The following is a 16,063-nucleotide window of genomic DNA, read 5'->3' on the forward strand; positions in this document are numbered from 1 at the left end:
TGCACCGAGAAGAGAGGGAGGCTGAGGAGGAGGAGGGGGAGGAAGGCTCCCCTCCGAGGGAGGGCCCGTGGGGACACCCTACCTCGCACCAGCACCACGAAGTCCTTGCGTGTCTCGGCACCCGGGCCCCGCGCCAAGCAGGTGTATCGGCCCTGGTGGAAGGGCTGGAGGGGGCTGAGCTGGAGCTGACCCCCCCCGGACACCAGACCCCACTCCGGGCTGCTCTCTGCGAGGAGATGGGGAGAAGGGGGCTGCAGCGGCGCTCCTCCGCCCAGCCCTCCCCAGGCATGCTGTCACACTCCCTGCTTCCCACCCCTCGCACCCACGTTTGGGGACTTGGTTATGGCAGAGGTTGGGGGTCTGCAGAGCAGGGTGTTTGCACCATGGAGCTTTGCAGGAGAAAAGGGCCACTGGTCTGGAGGCAAAACCCCATCCCAGCAGGTAGCCCAAGGGCTGGTACCCAGAGAGCTCACCCCCATGTCTACCCATCACATCCCATGTTCACATCCCATCGCTTCAGCCTCAGGAACGAACCTGAGGCCTCTCAAAAACCCGCAGGGAGAACACCAGCCCCTTTGTGCTCTGCCTCCTGCCCTGTGGGGCCCTGCAGTTCTCTCGCAACAGGATTTGAAGTGGGGAAACTGAGGCAGGACTGCTTCGGGGGGGTGGGGGTGAGGCTGGGGATGGCAGCCTGGCGCAGCATCCCCCATGCACATACCCAGCGGGATCCCATCCTTCAGCCAGGTGACGGCGGGCACGGGCACACCAGTGACGTGGCAGGTCAGAACGAGGGGGGTCCCCATGTCGGCATCCAGCGTCTCCTGCTGTGGGTCCTCAGTGCCCGGGGGACCTGGGGAGGAGGAGCGGGGTTTGCTGTCAGCCCCTCGGTGTGCGCATGGGGCAGAGCTCCTGGCCAAGCCCTCGGCACTTACCGTGGACAGTGAGGATGAAGCTCTTCTCGTCCCGGCCGGCCGCATCCAGCACCACACACGTGTAGGTGCCCGCGCTGGAAAGCTGCAGGCGAGGGAGCTGCAGCACCCGTGAGCCTGGGAGAAGTGGAGAGCAGGGAGTCAGGGCTGAGTCTGGGCCACCGTGCCGGCAAGCTGACCCTGTCCCCCAGCAGCCGGCCAAGCTCCATGCAAGAGGTGTCTGGCCATCAGAGTCTCTTTGAGGTCTGAGGCTGTGCACAGCAGAGAGGGGTGCTGAGCTCCCGGGGAGCAGCAGCGCAGAGTTTGCAGGAAGCCACCTTGGTCCTTTTCAGGAGGGATCACTCGGCAGTAAGTTGTTAGCGTGTGGTTATGGCTGAAAGTCTGAGCTCGAGTCCCGCTTGCAGCATCCAGAGGGGCGGGTTAGGGGAGTTAGAGCCCGTCACCAGTGGCTGTGACAAGCCCTGGGGGACAAGATGTCATCCTTGCTCATCCCAGCGTACCTGGGGTGACGGCCACCTCCTCACCGAGCCGCAGGACACGGCCATCCTTGTACCAGGCGATATCCGCGGCAGGGTGGGATGGGACATCACACACCAGCGAGACGGTGCCGTTGATGATACCATCGACGCTTTCGGGGTTCGCACCCACGGTCCGGGGTGGTTCTGCTCCGGCACACCCCAAAAGACAGTGCCAGAGGGGACCCATCACTGTGGAGGCCAGGCTCTCCCCAGGAGGAAACGCGCACCGAGCATCTCGCCTGCTTGGAGTGTGCCGGCACCTCGACCTCCTCGCACGGGGCGAGCGTGACAAGCACGGGGGGATGGTTCAGGAGCCACGGGAGACTTCAGCTGGTGGAGGGGGAGGAGGAGGAGGAGGAGGAGAGGGGTAAATCAGCAACCTGGGGAAGGGTCGCTGGGGATGCCTTACCCTGCATGGTGAGGGCAAAGTGCTTCTCAGCTGACCCGACTGGGTTCTCAGCCACACACGTGTAGATGCCAGTGTCACCTGCCTCCACCACAGCCACCTGCCAAGGGGGAGCGGAGCCCCACTGAGGACTGCCCCAAGCCGGGGAGCTGCTGGGGCTCCCACGGGGACATCTGCACCCGGCAGGACCAGGGCAGCCTCCTCGTTGGGGAGGGAAGAATGCCCTGCCCCGGCACAGCCACCCTGCCCAGGGGGACACCGACCTGCAGGACTGTGCCACCTTCCAGGAGCCGGTGCCGTGGGCCGACCACAATGGGGACGTCGTTCCAGAGCCAGGACACCGCAGGCTCTGGGTTCCCAGTAGCTTCGCACTTGAAGTGGATGGTGCCATTGATGGTGGCCATCACCTCCTCAGCCAGGTCCTCCATGCCACCGTGGATGGCTGGGGCAGCTGGAAGCAGGCGGTTACGGGGCTGCCTCACACCTCCATCCCCCCCACCCCAGCCCTGTGCTCACCCAGCACCTCCAGCTCGTAGTGCAGCCGGCCCCGTCCCGCCGCGTTGGCCGCCTCGCAGGTGTACCTGCCCCCGTCCTCCTCCCGCACCGCGGGCAGCTGCAGCACCCGGCCCCCTGCGGCGCAGGGCAGGGGACGGTCTGCGGGGGGTCAGAGGGTCCCCTCCAACCTCCCCCTCCCGCCTCACTGTGCCCAAACCCCCACGCAGCCCTGGTGACTTGGTCCTGCTCCTGCAGGTCCCACAGGTGCTGGGCACGCTGGCAGGAGCAAGGGGGCAGGATCCAGTCTCATCCATGCTATGGATGCTCTCAACCCAGGAAACCCCCCTCAAGCCCCACGGGGAGGGTCCATGCCCATTACCTAGCAGCATCAGCACCCCCGGGCCGGGGGAGAGGGGCTCCCCGTCCTTGTACCAAGTGAGCCGGGGGGGTGGGATGGCACTGGTGTCGCAGTAGAGCGCAGTGGGCTGGTCGAGGACAGCCTGCCGGTACTCTGTCACCTCCCCGTCCTGGTCTTCCTCCTGGTAGAAGATCTCAAGGGCTTCACTTGGGCTCATCTGCTGCTGGAAGAGGGGCGGCACTGTAGGGACAGGCTGTGGTCAGCTGCAGGGAATGGGAACTCGCACACCCAGGTGCAACCAGAGCATCTGCCCCGGCCTGACTGGGGCCAAGGAGATGTCCTTTTTCCAGCATATACAAACCCTCTTCCTGCTCACCCTGCTCTGCTCCCATGAGGGACCCCACTAAGGACCCCTGCTCTTGCTGACCCACCTGCTGCTCGAGGCACTGGCCAGCCACCCAGGGCTCACCTTGGACGTGCACAATGAAGTCCCTATCATCTTCTCCCACGGCGTTGGTGGCCACACAGGTGTAGTGCCCCGAATCTGAGATGCCAGCTGGTTTGATCTGAAGGACCTGCCCCTCGCTGAGGATCTGGATGTGGCCAGCACTTTCCAGGAGCTGCATGGGGACCCCAGCACCAAGGCAGGGAAGAAACAGAAGGACAGGAGGAGGATTACCCACCCAGGAGCGGGAGGGAGCCCAGTCAGCCTTATAAAGGGTATCTTCCCACTCCATCCACCTGGGAGGGTCCCCAAAACCAGCAGCTCCTCCCTGGTTGCAGTTCGGACCTCACCTGCTGGTCCTTGTACCACCGGATGGTCGGCTCAGGCACAGCCCAGGTCTCGCACTCCAGCGTCACCGTGCTGTTGACCCTGGCTTTTACCTCTTTCATGGCAAACTCCCCCAAAGGGTCATCTCTGGCAATCGAAGGAGGAACTAGTGGGGAGAAACAATGCAGCTGGGATGAGAGAAGAGCCCACAGTGCCCTTGCTCTGCCCTAATCAGCGACAGCCCCAGATGGGCTCCTTTGCCCTCCCCAGGGTAGACCAGAGGGTTTTTGGGGCCTCGTGCCATCATGTGTGTGACAGCACCACCTGCAAGAGGTGCAGCTCCCCGGGGTGAAGGCACAGGAAGGGAAGGAAGAACCCCCGCCCCAGTTACAGTGGCAGGGTCACTGCAGGAATTAGGAAGGACATGGAGACTTCTCGCACCCAGGACCTTCACAGAGTAGTTCTTCACGGCCTCCCCATCTTCACTGGCCACGACACAGCTGTATGTACCTGCGTCCTCTTCCTGGGCATTTAGGATCTGCACCCCGTGGCCACCTGGGCAAAGAGAGTCTCCTGAGAGGGTCACCACTCACAGCCCAGAGCCGTCTATCCCCATGCAGCACAAGAAGGCGTCTTAAAGGACCTGCTGATCACATGCAAGCCTGACTTAAGGTGCTCTAGTGCTCTTCTAGAGCCCAGTTTCCAGGCTTATAAAAACCAGTGCTGTCCCACTGATGCTGCCAAGGAGGCTCTAGCTATTATCAGATGTCCTGCAAGACGATAACTTCTCACCATCCCACTGCCCTGTACCACAGCCAGACCCAGAAAAGACCACACTCCCACCCCCCGAGGCATGGAGCAAGGGGCCACACCACAGTCACACGGAGCCTGCGGACATTGCCACAGTACCAGGGAGCAGTTGGAGGTTTCTAGATGCTTTGAGAGGAACCTCATCCTTGAGCCAGGTGATGTTGGGAGATGGGTATGCCAGAGCCTCACAGACCAGGGAGATGGGGTTGTTGATGATCACTGTGACTTCTTCTGCAGTGGCATTGTGGGCATCTCCAGCAAATGTGGGACTGGCTGCAGAAATGTGTTTGCACAGCAGATCAGCATTAGCACCCACTCAGGACTCCCCACGCTTCATCCCCCACCAGAGAGCGTGATCCAAGTTCAGGGAGTTGGACTTGACCACAGCATGTGAAACGCGCAGCACGTACAGCACAAGCCCAGCTTCAGCCTCTGGCCTTCGAAAGCACAGGGGACACCAAAAACATTCTCCCCCTTCCCACAAGCCATCATCAGAGATTAATCCTGCACCATGAGAGATAGGTCCTGCACTAGATGGACCCTTTATCTTCCTTCAAGAGTTCTCATGAGGACTTTCTGGCAGGTCCAGGACATCATGCCATGCTGCTGGTTGTAGGGTTAAGGGATCCTCACCACCTACCTGGGGCAGGCAATTTAAAAGCCCTCTAAGTCCATGTTCCCTGCTCACACCTGAGACTACCTCCATCCAAAGGAGTCTCGTACCTGAAACGTCTAGCAGGTAGTGCTTGGTTTGATTCGCCACAGAGCTGGAGGCCACGCAGGAGTAGCGGCCAGCATCAGACAGGGAGGCTCGGGGGATGTGGAGCACGGACCCATCAGGGGAAATGGAGAAGGTGTCTCCACTGGGCAGAGGGTGGCCATCCTTCAGCCAGGTGATCTTAGGCCGGGGGTTGCCTGTGCAGGGTGGAAAGACAAAAAGGAAGGTTTTGGCCTTCATGCAAAGTTCTTCCGTGCGTGTGCACAGCCTGACCGGGGTCACTGCGCTGGAGGTTTTCTGGGAAGCAGGGACATCAGCCCAAATCCAAGATTATCACGATCTGGATCAGGTTTTTAGAGGCTGCTGGATGAGCCAGCAAGAAGAAAAGAAAACTGTCCTGAGTAGGAGGTGATTAATTATTCCCATCACTAAAGGAGAAACCAGATTAGAGGAATTTTAGCTCCATTTGGGAAAGATTGGAGCTTACGTCGTGGAACAAGCTCCCCGCGTGGGCGCCCCCTCCCCAGCGCTTCCCGGACAGCCCAACTGCAAAGCCAGGAACTGTCCCAAAAAAGCTCTTTGGCCAATTTAAGCTATTTTCATGTCATCGACTGGAGCCGTCCATTTGCCTCACGCCCCAAAGGGAGACTCCGATCCCTGACCCCATCTCCCACCTGCTCACGCCACCTCCGCTCCCCGTCTGATGCTCACCTTCAGCCAGGCAGGACCAGGTGACAGGGTGGCCCTCGGGCACTTTGATAGTCTCTTCTTCGCCTGCGTTCTCGATGTGGGGAGGGACTGGGAACACAAGCCATCAGGGACCTCAGCAGCCATCCAGGATTGCTGAGCCTCTGAGCTCGCAGGCTAAGACACAAAGGACTCCTGCACTGCAGCTCCCACCATGCCCAGTCTTAACTCATGACTGTCCCTGCAAGGGTGAAACTTTGAATCCCCACCAAAAATCCTGCAGCAGACAGAGGACCACTCCTTACCTTCCACCTCCACGTGGAAATACCTCCTGGCCTCCCCAGCTACGTTGCTAGCCAGGCAGGAATAGTGGCCACCATCCTGGGCTCGTGCACGGGTGAGCCTCAGCAACCAGCCCCCTGGAAGCACGGAGCAGAGAGGTCTCAGGGCCCTGATCCGGGCACCAGCCCATCCCAGCAGTGCTCCTGCAGGGCTGGAGTTCTGCCGCATTTAAACCCATCAGTATTGGGGCAAAACATGTTTCCAAAGCTCCCATCTCTCACAGCATCCATGCCTTGTCCCTGACCTGAAAGCATGTGCATGTGCTCGTTGGGGGTAACAGGAGAGCCATCCCAGTACCAGGTGACTGTGGGCAGGGGAACGCCAGTGGCCTCGCAGGTCAACGTCAGGGCTCCATGCAGAGACACACTGATGTTGGTTGTCGATCCCAATCCTTGAATGAACTCAGGAGGAACTGGGGATGCAGAAAAGGATGGACATCCATTTGCAAAGCAGTCACCGAGACGGCAGAGGAGCAAGGCAAACTGAGTAAACCCAGCTTGTTCCCACCCTCCTGCTTGTACAGTTTGAGGACACAACCCCTACCATGCACCGCAACGTCAAACTCTCTCCACTCCTGCCCTGCTGTGTTTGCCACCAGGCAAGTATAGCGTCCTGCATGGGCCACCTCCGCCTTGGTGATGCGCAGCCGCCTCCCCTGCTCCGTAAGCAGGAGCCCGTTCCCACTGGCCACGGGCTGCCCGTCCTTCATCCATGTCACTGTGGGTGGTGGCATCCCCACGGCCTCGCACTCCAAAACCGTCTCACCAGCCTTGATGACAGAAACCTTCCTCGGGGCTTTGCTGCTGCCCTGGATCCTTGGCAGCACTGTGGGCAGAGGGACACAGGATGCAGGTGATGTTGTAGCAACTCCCTTGGCCATATGCAAGCAGATGTACAAACGCCATCAGTCTGCATGGTGGCACCAGGAGGGCGAAGAAAACGTGAGCGAGTGCAACTAGTGCAATTGGGCTGCTGGAGTGAAAACCTGCTGCAACCAGCTTGGAGCCAAGAGGAACGCTGGAAGGGCAAAGCTAACCCCGCTAGCAGCATCCTTTCCAAAGCATCCAAGGCAGCAGGCAATGGCTATGAGCTTTCAGGTCCAGACGGACCTTGCATTGAGGGAGATCATGGCACCTTCAGCCACCCCCACAGGTCCTCTGTGTCTCTGGGGCCCCCCGGCTCACCGTGCACCTCCAGGTGATGCTCCTTGCTGCTGCTGCCAGCGGCGTTCCTGCACTCGCAGGTGTATGTCCCCTTGTCCACCAGCCGTACCTTCTCGATGTACAGCATGCTTCCTCCTGCAGACACCAGCCTTGGGCTCCCAGGCTGGGCAGAGAGGGGCTCACCTGCCCAGGGAAGGGGACAGCAGCCTCCTCTCAGGTTCCCAGCAGGACCCGTTCCCACACAGAAGCTGGATACTACTCAACATAAAGCACTCCTTGCTCCAAGGAGACCAACATCTGTCTGGTGGGTCAACACAGGTGTGGGGAGGGATGAGGCTGAGGAGCAGGACCCTACCATCCTTCCACCAGCTCAGGGTGGGGAAGGGGATCCCGTGGCACTCGCAGGCCAGCCCGACAGACTGCCCCTCCAGCACGGACACGGCAGCGGGCTCCGCGGAGGAGAAGGACGGGGGCACTGCAGGGGACGAGAGGAGAGGGGCAGCTTGCTGACAGAGCTCCGTCCTGCTCGTTACACCTGCAGCTCTGCTGGGCTTCACACAACGAACCATCAAGACTCCACTGCACTGGCTCCACATGGAAATAATAAGCTTGACTCTCCAGCTATTAGTGAGCGATGCTTTTAATTGCACGTGGCCTACAGCAGAGGATGGCCGAGCATCCCACGCCAGCCACACAGGCAGGCCAAGATCAGGTTGGCCAGACACAGCCTTATTAGGTAGCGCTGCTCCCTGGGAAGGTTACCTAACTCTTTCCATTATCAGATGCTGTTCTCAGTTGCTCATAAATACAGCTGGCTGGAAAACAGTAACTCCTTCCCATGAGGGATATCAATTTGTAGAAGAAAAACCCCAACACCCAGAAACCCTTGAAAAACAAAAACAGCAGAACCCAAACAATCCACCCGAGCCAGGACGCCAGACGTGCAAACATTTCCCTGGGAAGGGATCGCAGGAACAAGCCTGGATCAGGAGAACTGGATTGTCTCCACTCCCTGGCTACCTGCCTGCAGGACTTCCACCAACTGGCCTAGAGCATCCCTGAGAAAAGCCAGACCCCGGCTCAGCCCCGGCGCTGCGGACGTGCTGAACGGGCCGGGAGGCTGCAGGGATGCTCGAATCGAGCGAGAGAAAGCGGCCGATACCCGTCCTGGCAGCAGCCTGGGAATCACCGTGGGCATCCTCCTGACACGGGCATGAGGACATAAGGGGGACGATACCTCCAGCAACCACTGCACTGACTAAGTGCAAAGAAAGGGCAGAGAAGCTCTGGCAATAGCAAGGAAATCCCTTCGCCTTCCTGCCCAAATTTTGGAAAGGCACCTCTGCTGCATCATCACTGAAATCCCCCCCAAGACCCATGCCAACATTTCTCCCCTCTGACACCCATTCTGGTGGGGATTCCCCACCACCATCGTTCTGCAGAGCTTTAATATTTTGGGCTTCGTGTTTTCCGAGCCAGTCACCTGCCCCAGGTACACATTATACCTATAGACAAATGGTATATACCATAGTGTACATTATACACACACACTCCATCTGCCCCTGAGGGGTTGTTGCAGCCGCAGTGGCCCTTACCCCACACGTCGAGGTTGTAGTGCTTCTCCGGGTGGCCGGGCACCTGGCACGTGTACCTGCCCGCGTCCTGCACAGCGGCTCGTCCGATCTGCCGGAGCAAGCAGGGACACTGAGATGCTCTGCAGCAGAGCTGGACCCACGCAGCTCCTCCACTGGGGGATTCTGCGCCAGCAGAAGCCATGGGGATGGGATCAATGTGAGGGGTGGGAACGGTGCTGAGCCATGGGCAGCAGGGAGGGAGACCCCCTCCCTCTGCACCCACTCTTTCCCAAGGGTGAGGAAGGGCAGACAAGGGTTTCACAGCCCCGTTTCCCCTCCCGTCCTCTGCAACACACCAAAACATCACCTGGAGCACAGTCCCCTCCGCAGCCAGCTGCACGCCCGGCTTTGGTGTGAGCAAGTTCCCGTCCTTCAGCCAGCGGGACCCCCAAGGGGGCACCCTGGGGGCTGGGCACTCCAGGGTCACTGGCTGGTTAACAATGACAGAGACGTTCTCCTCCTCGCCCAGGGCAGTGGCGGGCACTAGAAAACAGATCGACAGGGCAACACCTTCCCCAAGCCCCCCGCTTTGGTACCCCTCCCCAGGGCTGGTCCCCCACAGCCCTGTGCGGACAGAGCAGCCCCCCAGTCCTGAGCATCACCTCCAGCCCCACAGCCACGCTGGTGGGGAGGGACTGGGGATGCACGGGGGTACTTACACCAGACCTCGAGGGTGGCCTCACGCCTGTCCTCCCCCACGGCACTGCTGGCTACACACGTGTATGTCCCCGAGTCCTGGAGGCGAGCGGTGGGCAGGGACAGCACACGCCCGCCAGAGAGGATCTGTGCTTCCCCCAGAGGCAGAAAGAGCCCAGGTGAGCACAAAACCAGAGGAACTGGCAGGCAGCTGGGCTGCAAGCTGGCACACAGGAACGGGGTGGGGGGCATAAGCCTGCCTTGAGCCCATCCTCATCACACCCTGGGGACCCTCTGCCCATCCATGCCGCTCATGGCAGGCAAGCCCAGCGCAGGACTGAGCAGGTCCAAGCTCCCATGGACCAAACACAGACCAGGTCTGGGCAACATTGCTCCTGCTCAGCTCCAGCAATTGTTTTATTAAACAAGGAAAAGGAGCATCTTCCTGGAGGGACATCCCCGGTGACCCCCCTTCATCAGGAGCTGTCTCACCTGCGGGCCACCCAACACCACGCTGGGCACCGGATTGCCATCCTTCAGCCACAGCAGCACCGGAGCTGGGGTCCCCGTGGCATCGCACTCCAGTGTCACCGGCTCGTTCAGCAGCACCGTGAGGGGACTGGGGCCAGCAGTGATCCGTGGGGGCACTGCGGGGGCAGAGAAATGTCACCAGGAGCAGCAGGGTACAAAAGGGATGGGGTGGGTAGGAGACACCACGGTGTAGACCAGGCAATACCCATCCATGGGGCCATGGTTTTCTAGGACATTATTTGGGATGAATGCAGGGGATTATATGGCTGGAACTGCAAACGGGACAGAGGACAGGGGCTCTGCTAAAGCCATCTTCCAGGGACGTGTCCCAAGGGCTGGGACAGCCCTGTTGGTCCCATGCACACAGGAGAGGTGCTGGGGCAGGGAAGCACCCAGCTCTCAGGCAGCTGCAGTCCCTCCCCTGCACACTGCGGACTCACCGGTCACCCGCAGGCTGTACCAGACCTCAGTGACACCGGCCACGTTGGAGGCCACGCAGCGGTAGCTGCCGGTGTCGGAGAGCCGGGCACGCTGGATCTCCAGGTGCTTCCCATCCCTGGACAGGGTCCGTCCTGGTGCAGTCAAGAGCTGCTCGCGCCCTTTGTACCAGGCGATGTCTAGAGAGAAGCAGGGAGCCGAGCTGTGAGGAGCAATGCTGCTGCCCCTCTCACCAAGGGGACCTGGGGAAAGCCCCAGGGACGCATGAGCGAGAGCCAAGGGACAGGACCGACTCACCCGGAGCAGGCAGCCCCGAGGCCAGGCACTCCAGGGACACCGTGCCGTTCTCCAGGACGGCCAGGTCCACCGCGCTGGGTTCGATGTTTGGAGGCACTGCAACCCAGCACACGCAGTCATCAGCTCCACGTGGCCCATCCAGCTGTGGCCACACAGGGCAGTGCCACGGGGCATGGCTGGGCTCAGCGGTGGCTTTCAGCACACACCAAGTCCTGGGAGAGCATTGGCCGGGGGCCAGGGCTTGCTCCCCACTCTGGGAGGGGACCACACCACCACATGGTGCCACTGCTCCTCCCCAGGTCAGCCAGCAGATTTGTTCCCTGCCCCAACAAGATATTGATCCTTCCTGGGCAGGGATCTCCACTCCCTGCCTGATTTCTCACCCGGCACCTTCAGCGTCACCCCCTGCGATGCTGACCGAGGGGTGCTCTGGCCAGAGGGAAAACAGGGCTGGGGCGTGGACCCTCCACCGGGAAGCACCCATCAAGGATGGACACTGTGGCTTACCGTAGGGTCAGTGGCCATCAGCTCTCAGCCTCATTGACAGAGGGCAAGATCCCAATGGATCAAGCTATTGACCCTCCACCTCCCAAAAAGCAGGGCCAAGAACACCGACCCCTTTGGCCAGCCACGTTCTCCCTGACACATGGGATGGATAGCGGGTGTCACCCCAGATGCTGCACTCACCTTGGACTGAAACCTGCACCTCCGCCTGGGCCACCCCTGCCCAGTTGCTGCCCTGGCAGATGTAAAGCCCTTCGTGATCAAGCCCCACACGGGTGATCAGCAGAGTCCCACCGTCCTCGGACACCACCACACCGTCCCACTTGCCCAGTGGACGCCCATCCTTCAGCCACCTGTGAGGAAGGGGACAGGTGTCAGGTCCTTGGACTGTCCTGACACCACCCACCCCCTGTTTCTGCCCACCAAAGGAGTAAACAGGGGTGCTGGCAGCAAGGGCTGTCCCCTTGTCACCTGGAAAGGGGCTGGCAGTGCCCAGATCATTGGGCAGAGCAGGATCTCAGGGGTAAGGAGCAAGAATGGATGCCTCCCATCCTAAGGGACACCCCAAGCCGGAGGTCTCCATCACCCACCCTGAGCTCCCATCCTGATCTCTGCCGCAGCTTTGCGTGCTGGGCTGCAGAGCACCCCCAGGGAGTTACACAGCCCCAAAGGGAGCTCAGGGACGCGTGGGCAGGACCCACCATGCTGCAGTACTCACTGGATCCGGGGCATGGGGATGCCCATGGCGCGACAGTGAATCCTCAGGGAGTCGTTGGTGACAGCCGTCAGGTGGCTTTCCCCATCGCTGATCAGCAGCTGGGGGGGAGCTGGGGGGACAGGGGACCTCAGGCTGGGACCACCCTCAGATCCTGGCACAGGGATGTGGGAGCAGCCAAGGGCTTGAAGGGTGCAGGACCCCGGTGGTACATTAAGACCCACAGCAGGAGCGTTTTAACCAGTGGATGTGAACCTTGGACGTGCAGGCTGTAGCTGAGCGAGGCGTTCCCCGCGGCGTTCATGGCCATGCAGGTGTAGAGGCCGGTGTCCGTCACCTGGGGCTTGGCCAGCCGGAGGGATCCTGAAGGGAGGACGCTGTAGCTTTGGGGAGAGGGAACAGAAAAGTTAGATGGGAGAACAGCCATATCATCCATCACCTACCCCTAGGCAGGAGCTGAGAGCTCACCATCACCTTGAGACAGCCAAGAGAAGGTCCCCAGGGCCACCTCCTGCCCAAGGAGGATGGTGGAGCTGTCCATGGGTGCAAATCCCCTTTGCTCAGCTCCTGCACGAGCTCAGCACGAGGCAGCAGCGTGAGCCACCCGCCCAGAGGGACGAAGGGGGACGGGGCTCCCCACGGAGCACAGCCCCTGCAGCTGGAGCTGGCCGTGCGCTCGCTCCCAGCACTGTCTGTGCTCCACAGACATAACATCATCTCAGCCCACGGCTGCAGATTCCTCCTCGTATGCTCCCATAAATCACCCGGGCACGTGAGGACAAGCCAGCTGAGGGGAGCAGCACAGGTCAACCAGGAACAGCCACAGGAAACCAGACAAGAATGACAAAGCAACACAGTCCCTCAAGAAGGACAAAACCAAGATGCCTTCCTGCTTCCCCAGGCCACAGCAACCCTCAGGTGCAGGGAAAGAAGTGATTAACCCCAAGATCAGGGCCCATGATTTTAGGGAGCCCCTTCCGGCACGGTGCTAACGTACTGAGAAAGCATATCCTGCTTCCAAGGGGGAAGACCAAGACACTCAATAAACACATATCCAACCACTCTCCAGGTTATCTTCTCCTATCAAGTTGCATTAAATGATTGTCCCACGGCTGCTATCAGCCTCAACACCATCAACAAGTGAATTTGGTCCTCCAGAAATCAGCCACTGGAACAGAACTGGCCTTTAAACCTATGTCCCAGTGCAGACAAAGCCACCGCCGGGTTCACAACTGTGTTTCTGCCAAACCTTGGCCCAGGAGCTCTCCTTCTCCTCCAGTCCTCAAAACTCCTCCTCCTCAGTGCCCTGCAGCCACCTGGATGCAGAGCACCATCAAGCCCTGGTCCAACGCCTCCTGCAGGGATCCGCCATCCCCAGGCACATCCTTGGCCTCCTGCAGCGTGACGGCACAAGGCAGGAATGTGCATGAAGGCGGACGGGCGAGCAGGGCCGAGGAGCTGCACTGGAGCTGCCTTCCCTCCCAACCCCAGCCCTGTGTCCAGGGCAGGTGCTCGAAGGGTCGGGAGCAGCTGCTCTGTCCCAGCAGATGTTTGTATGATGGAAAAAAGCCTGGTGGTTCTTGCTCTGCTCTCCTTGAGGAGCAGAGCTAATGCTGTTCTGCTCAGCTGCCTTGGCTCCTGCCAGAGCATTGATCATAGGCCAGCTGATAACAGGGATGCCCTTTGCATCTCCCTACCAAGCAGCTGAGTCCCTCCATGGACCCAACAACCCTCTGGAGAGACACACAATCCCGATAGATCACGGCCCCAGCACCCACAACTCTCCTTACCTCGCAGTAGCAAGAGGCAGCGGCTGGGACTCCCGGGTCCACACCACCAAGGGAGGGGGATAGCCTTCAGCCTCACAGGGCAGGATGGTCTCCTGCCCAAGCACAGCCAGGATGGTTGTGGGGTCCGATGCCTGCGATCCGTTCACACTGATCCTGGGCTTCGCTGGGTGGAGAGGGAGCGCAGCTGGTGCAGGAATGCTTCAGGTGCCCCACAGCCCTCATTGCTGCTCTTCCCACCCCGCAAACCCATCTGGCACCTGGCTAGGTGGCCCAAGGAAGCTAGGAGAGTCCCCAGGTCATGCTCTCCCAAGCCAGTCACCCTCTGGAGCTGCTTTACTGGGAGCTGGTGCCAGGGCCAGTCCCAGGCACTCACTGCTGATGGAGAGCTGCATCTCCCGGCTGGAGAAGCCTGCTGCGTTGGTGGCTGTGCAGAAGTAGGTCCCAGCATCCCTAGGGGAGGATGAAGGGATCAGGAGGGTCCCATCGGGGTCAAGGTGGTAGCGTGGGCTCAGTGAAATGGGCTCCGTGCCCTGCAGAGGAAAGGGAAGGGAGGAAGGAAGAGAGCAGAGGCTCCCATGAGCTGAGCACCCCAAGGGCAAGAAGAGGGCTCTGGACCCATTACAGCAAGTTCCCTCCCGGTCCCAGCTTCCCAGGGCACTCGGTGCCACCTCCCCGGGCAGCCACAGCCCCACTGATGAGCTACACGTTACCCCACAGCCGAGGGTGACCCACAGCCTGCTTGTCCTTGTCACCTACCTTTGTCCAGGTGACAGTAGGTGGGGGCACGCCGGTGGCATTGCACCGCAGGGCGACAGCTGCTCCCTCAGTGGCAGTGATGAGGACAGGGCCAGGCTCTATGCTGGGGGGAACTGGGAAGGCAGAGAAGCACCTAATCCTGCACAGCCAGGGCCATGCCCACCGAAGAGAGCGGCGCAGAGGGCACCCACCCCTGTCGACCGCAGAGCAGGGATGCCCTGCACCCTGCCACTCACCATGGATGACCAGAGACACGTCCTGCCTGTGTGAGCCCAGGGCGTTTGTCACCTCACAGGTGTACCTCCCCGCGTCCCCTGGCAATGCCTGGCCCACGTGCAGGCTCCCGTCAGCCCGGACGGAGTAGCGGCCGCTTGGGACCACCTGGGCACAGGCAGAGAGCGGGACAGGCTGGGGGTCAAACATCACCGTATCACTGTGTCTTTGGGGCATATCTAGAAACTGATCCTTGAGCAGCAGGAACATCCTGGGGTGGTGACAAACCCACCTTACCCTCCCAACTCAAACGCTCCCCCCGCGCCTTTCACCAGCAGCTTTGGCCCCAGGAGGTTGGGGCACCCATCCTGCAGCAAAGCCCTCGTCACAGGGCCATGCTCGCAGCTGCCCACCCACCATCCCGGCGGGTGCCGGAGCCTCACCGGCTGCCCATCCTTCAGCCAGCGGCGGGCTGGGAACGGCCGCCCGGCCAGGATCACGCAGGGCAGCGACACGGGCTGGCCTGGGAACGTGCGGACCACGGGGGATGCAAGAGCTATTTCTGGGGCTGCTTGAAAGAAGGGAAAGGGAAACAACGTTAATTGGAGATGAACTGGCCAGGAGCACTTGGGAGAACAGATCTGGATCGCCTTTCTTCCAAGGTCCAGACCTTGGCTCGGCACAAGCCGGCTCCAACATTCAGCTCCCCCAAGAATTTGGGGATATTCGTCTACAGTTTGGGTTCAAGTGCGTGTCAGCGCATTAAGCCAAAGAAGCGGAAAGGCATTATCCAAACCCCGCGCTGGGGTGGGGGGGGTTTGCTGAGCATTAACCGGGGCCGGCTCGGGAGCGGACGTGGCTGCACGGGTCCGCCGCTCGCTCCTCGCCGGGATCGACACACCCCCAAAAGCACGTGAAAGCAAACCGTGTCCGGTGACCGCCAGCTTGACCTCCGCTTGGATCTTCCCAAACTCGTTCTGGGCTTCGCAGATGTAGATGCCTTGGTCATCCAGCGATGCGCCTGGAGCACGGTGGGGAAAGACCTGAGCCCAGCGGGGCTGGAGAGCCCCAAGCAAGCTCCAGGATGGGGTGACACCACCCTCCCCTGCCCCGCCACCACCCGGCGAGGGACCCCACAGCGCTGGGGGCTCGCAGGCTGCTCCAGCACAGCTAAGCTCGCGTGAGCGAGAAGTACAAACAAACCCACTACATCAATGCTTTACCACTGCAAAAAGAGTGGGCGCGGGGGCTAACCCCACTGCTGGGACACCAGCCTGCAGCGGGGGGGGGGGGGCTGTAAGCGTGCACCCGGGGGGATGCCTGCATGCACCCTCCGCCACCCGCATGCGCG

The 16,063-nt window shown here is 60.7% G+C and overlaps 1 protein-coding gene across 1 annotated transcript in view; it reads right to left on the bottom strand.

The window, feature by feature from the left end:
* The window catches only part of HMCN2 (hemicentin 2), a 36,223-nt gene that overhangs the window by 11,965 nt on the left and 8,195 nt on the right, over nucleotides 1–16,063 (bottom strand). The window contains exons 17-50 of the mRNA XM_068413685.1: nucleotides 15,638–15,733; nucleotides 15,156–15,280; nucleotides 14,736–14,880; nucleotides 14,500–14,612; nucleotides 14,117–14,273; nucleotides 13,744–13,906; nucleotides 12,209–12,336; nucleotides 11,957–12,065; nucleotides 11,422–11,591; nucleotides 10,735–10,830; nucleotides 10,440–10,616; nucleotides 9,961–10,115; nucleotides 9,492–9,615; nucleotides 9,140–9,315; nucleotides 8,794–8,881; nucleotides 7,554–7,673; nucleotides 7,220–7,381; nucleotides 6,579–6,860; nucleotides 6,280–6,447; nucleotides 5,999–6,112; nucleotides 5,718–5,804; nucleotides 5,012–5,203; nucleotides 4,388–4,561; nucleotides 3,920–4,033; nucleotides 3,502–3,644; nucleotides 3,176–3,326; nucleotides 2,728–2,946; nucleotides 2,370–2,483; nucleotides 2,117–2,304; nucleotides 1,857–1,953; nucleotides 1,430–1,591; nucleotides 933–1,046; nucleotides 719–850; nucleotides 83–226 (exon numbers count right to left, since the gene is read on the bottom strand). Of these exons, the coding sequence (XP_068269786.1) occupies nucleotides 83–226; nucleotides 719–850; nucleotides 933–1,046; nucleotides 1,430–1,591; nucleotides 1,857–1,953; nucleotides 2,117–2,304; nucleotides 2,370–2,483; nucleotides 2,728–2,946; nucleotides 3,176–3,326; nucleotides 3,502–3,644; nucleotides 3,920–4,033; nucleotides 4,388–4,561; nucleotides 5,012–5,203; nucleotides 5,718–5,804; nucleotides 5,999–6,112; nucleotides 6,280–6,447; nucleotides 6,579–6,860; nucleotides 7,220–7,381; nucleotides 7,554–7,673; nucleotides 8,794–8,881; nucleotides 9,140–9,315; nucleotides 9,492–9,615; nucleotides 9,961–10,115; nucleotides 10,440–10,616; nucleotides 10,735–10,830; nucleotides 11,422–11,591; nucleotides 11,957–12,065; nucleotides 12,209–12,336; nucleotides 13,744–13,906; nucleotides 14,117–14,273; nucleotides 14,500–14,612; nucleotides 14,736–14,880; nucleotides 15,156–15,280; nucleotides 15,638–15,733 (4,899 nt within the window). The remainder of the gene's footprint in view (nucleotides 1–82; nucleotides 227–718; nucleotides 851–932; nucleotides 1,047–1,429; nucleotides 1,592–1,856; nucleotides 1,954–2,116; nucleotides 2,305–2,369; nucleotides 2,484–2,727; nucleotides 2,947–3,175; nucleotides 3,327–3,501; nucleotides 3,645–3,919; nucleotides 4,034–4,387; nucleotides 4,562–5,011; nucleotides 5,204–5,717; nucleotides 5,805–5,998; nucleotides 6,113–6,279; nucleotides 6,448–6,578; nucleotides 6,861–7,219; nucleotides 7,382–7,553; nucleotides 7,674–8,793; nucleotides 8,882–9,139; nucleotides 9,316–9,491; nucleotides 9,616–9,960; nucleotides 10,116–10,439; nucleotides 10,617–10,734; nucleotides 10,831–11,421; nucleotides 11,592–11,956; nucleotides 12,066–12,208; nucleotides 12,337–13,743; nucleotides 13,907–14,116; nucleotides 14,274–14,499; nucleotides 14,613–14,735; nucleotides 14,881–15,155; nucleotides 15,281–15,637; nucleotides 15,734–16,063) is intronic.

The sequence above is a fragment of the Nyctibius grandis genome, chromosome 16, assembly GCF_013368605.1.
Source record: "Nyctibius grandis isolate bNycGra1 chromosome 16, bNycGra1.pri, whole genome shotgun sequence".
Classification (NCBI taxonomy): Eukaryota; Metazoa; Chordata; class Aves; order Nyctibiiformes; family Nyctibiidae; genus Nyctibius; species Nyctibius grandis.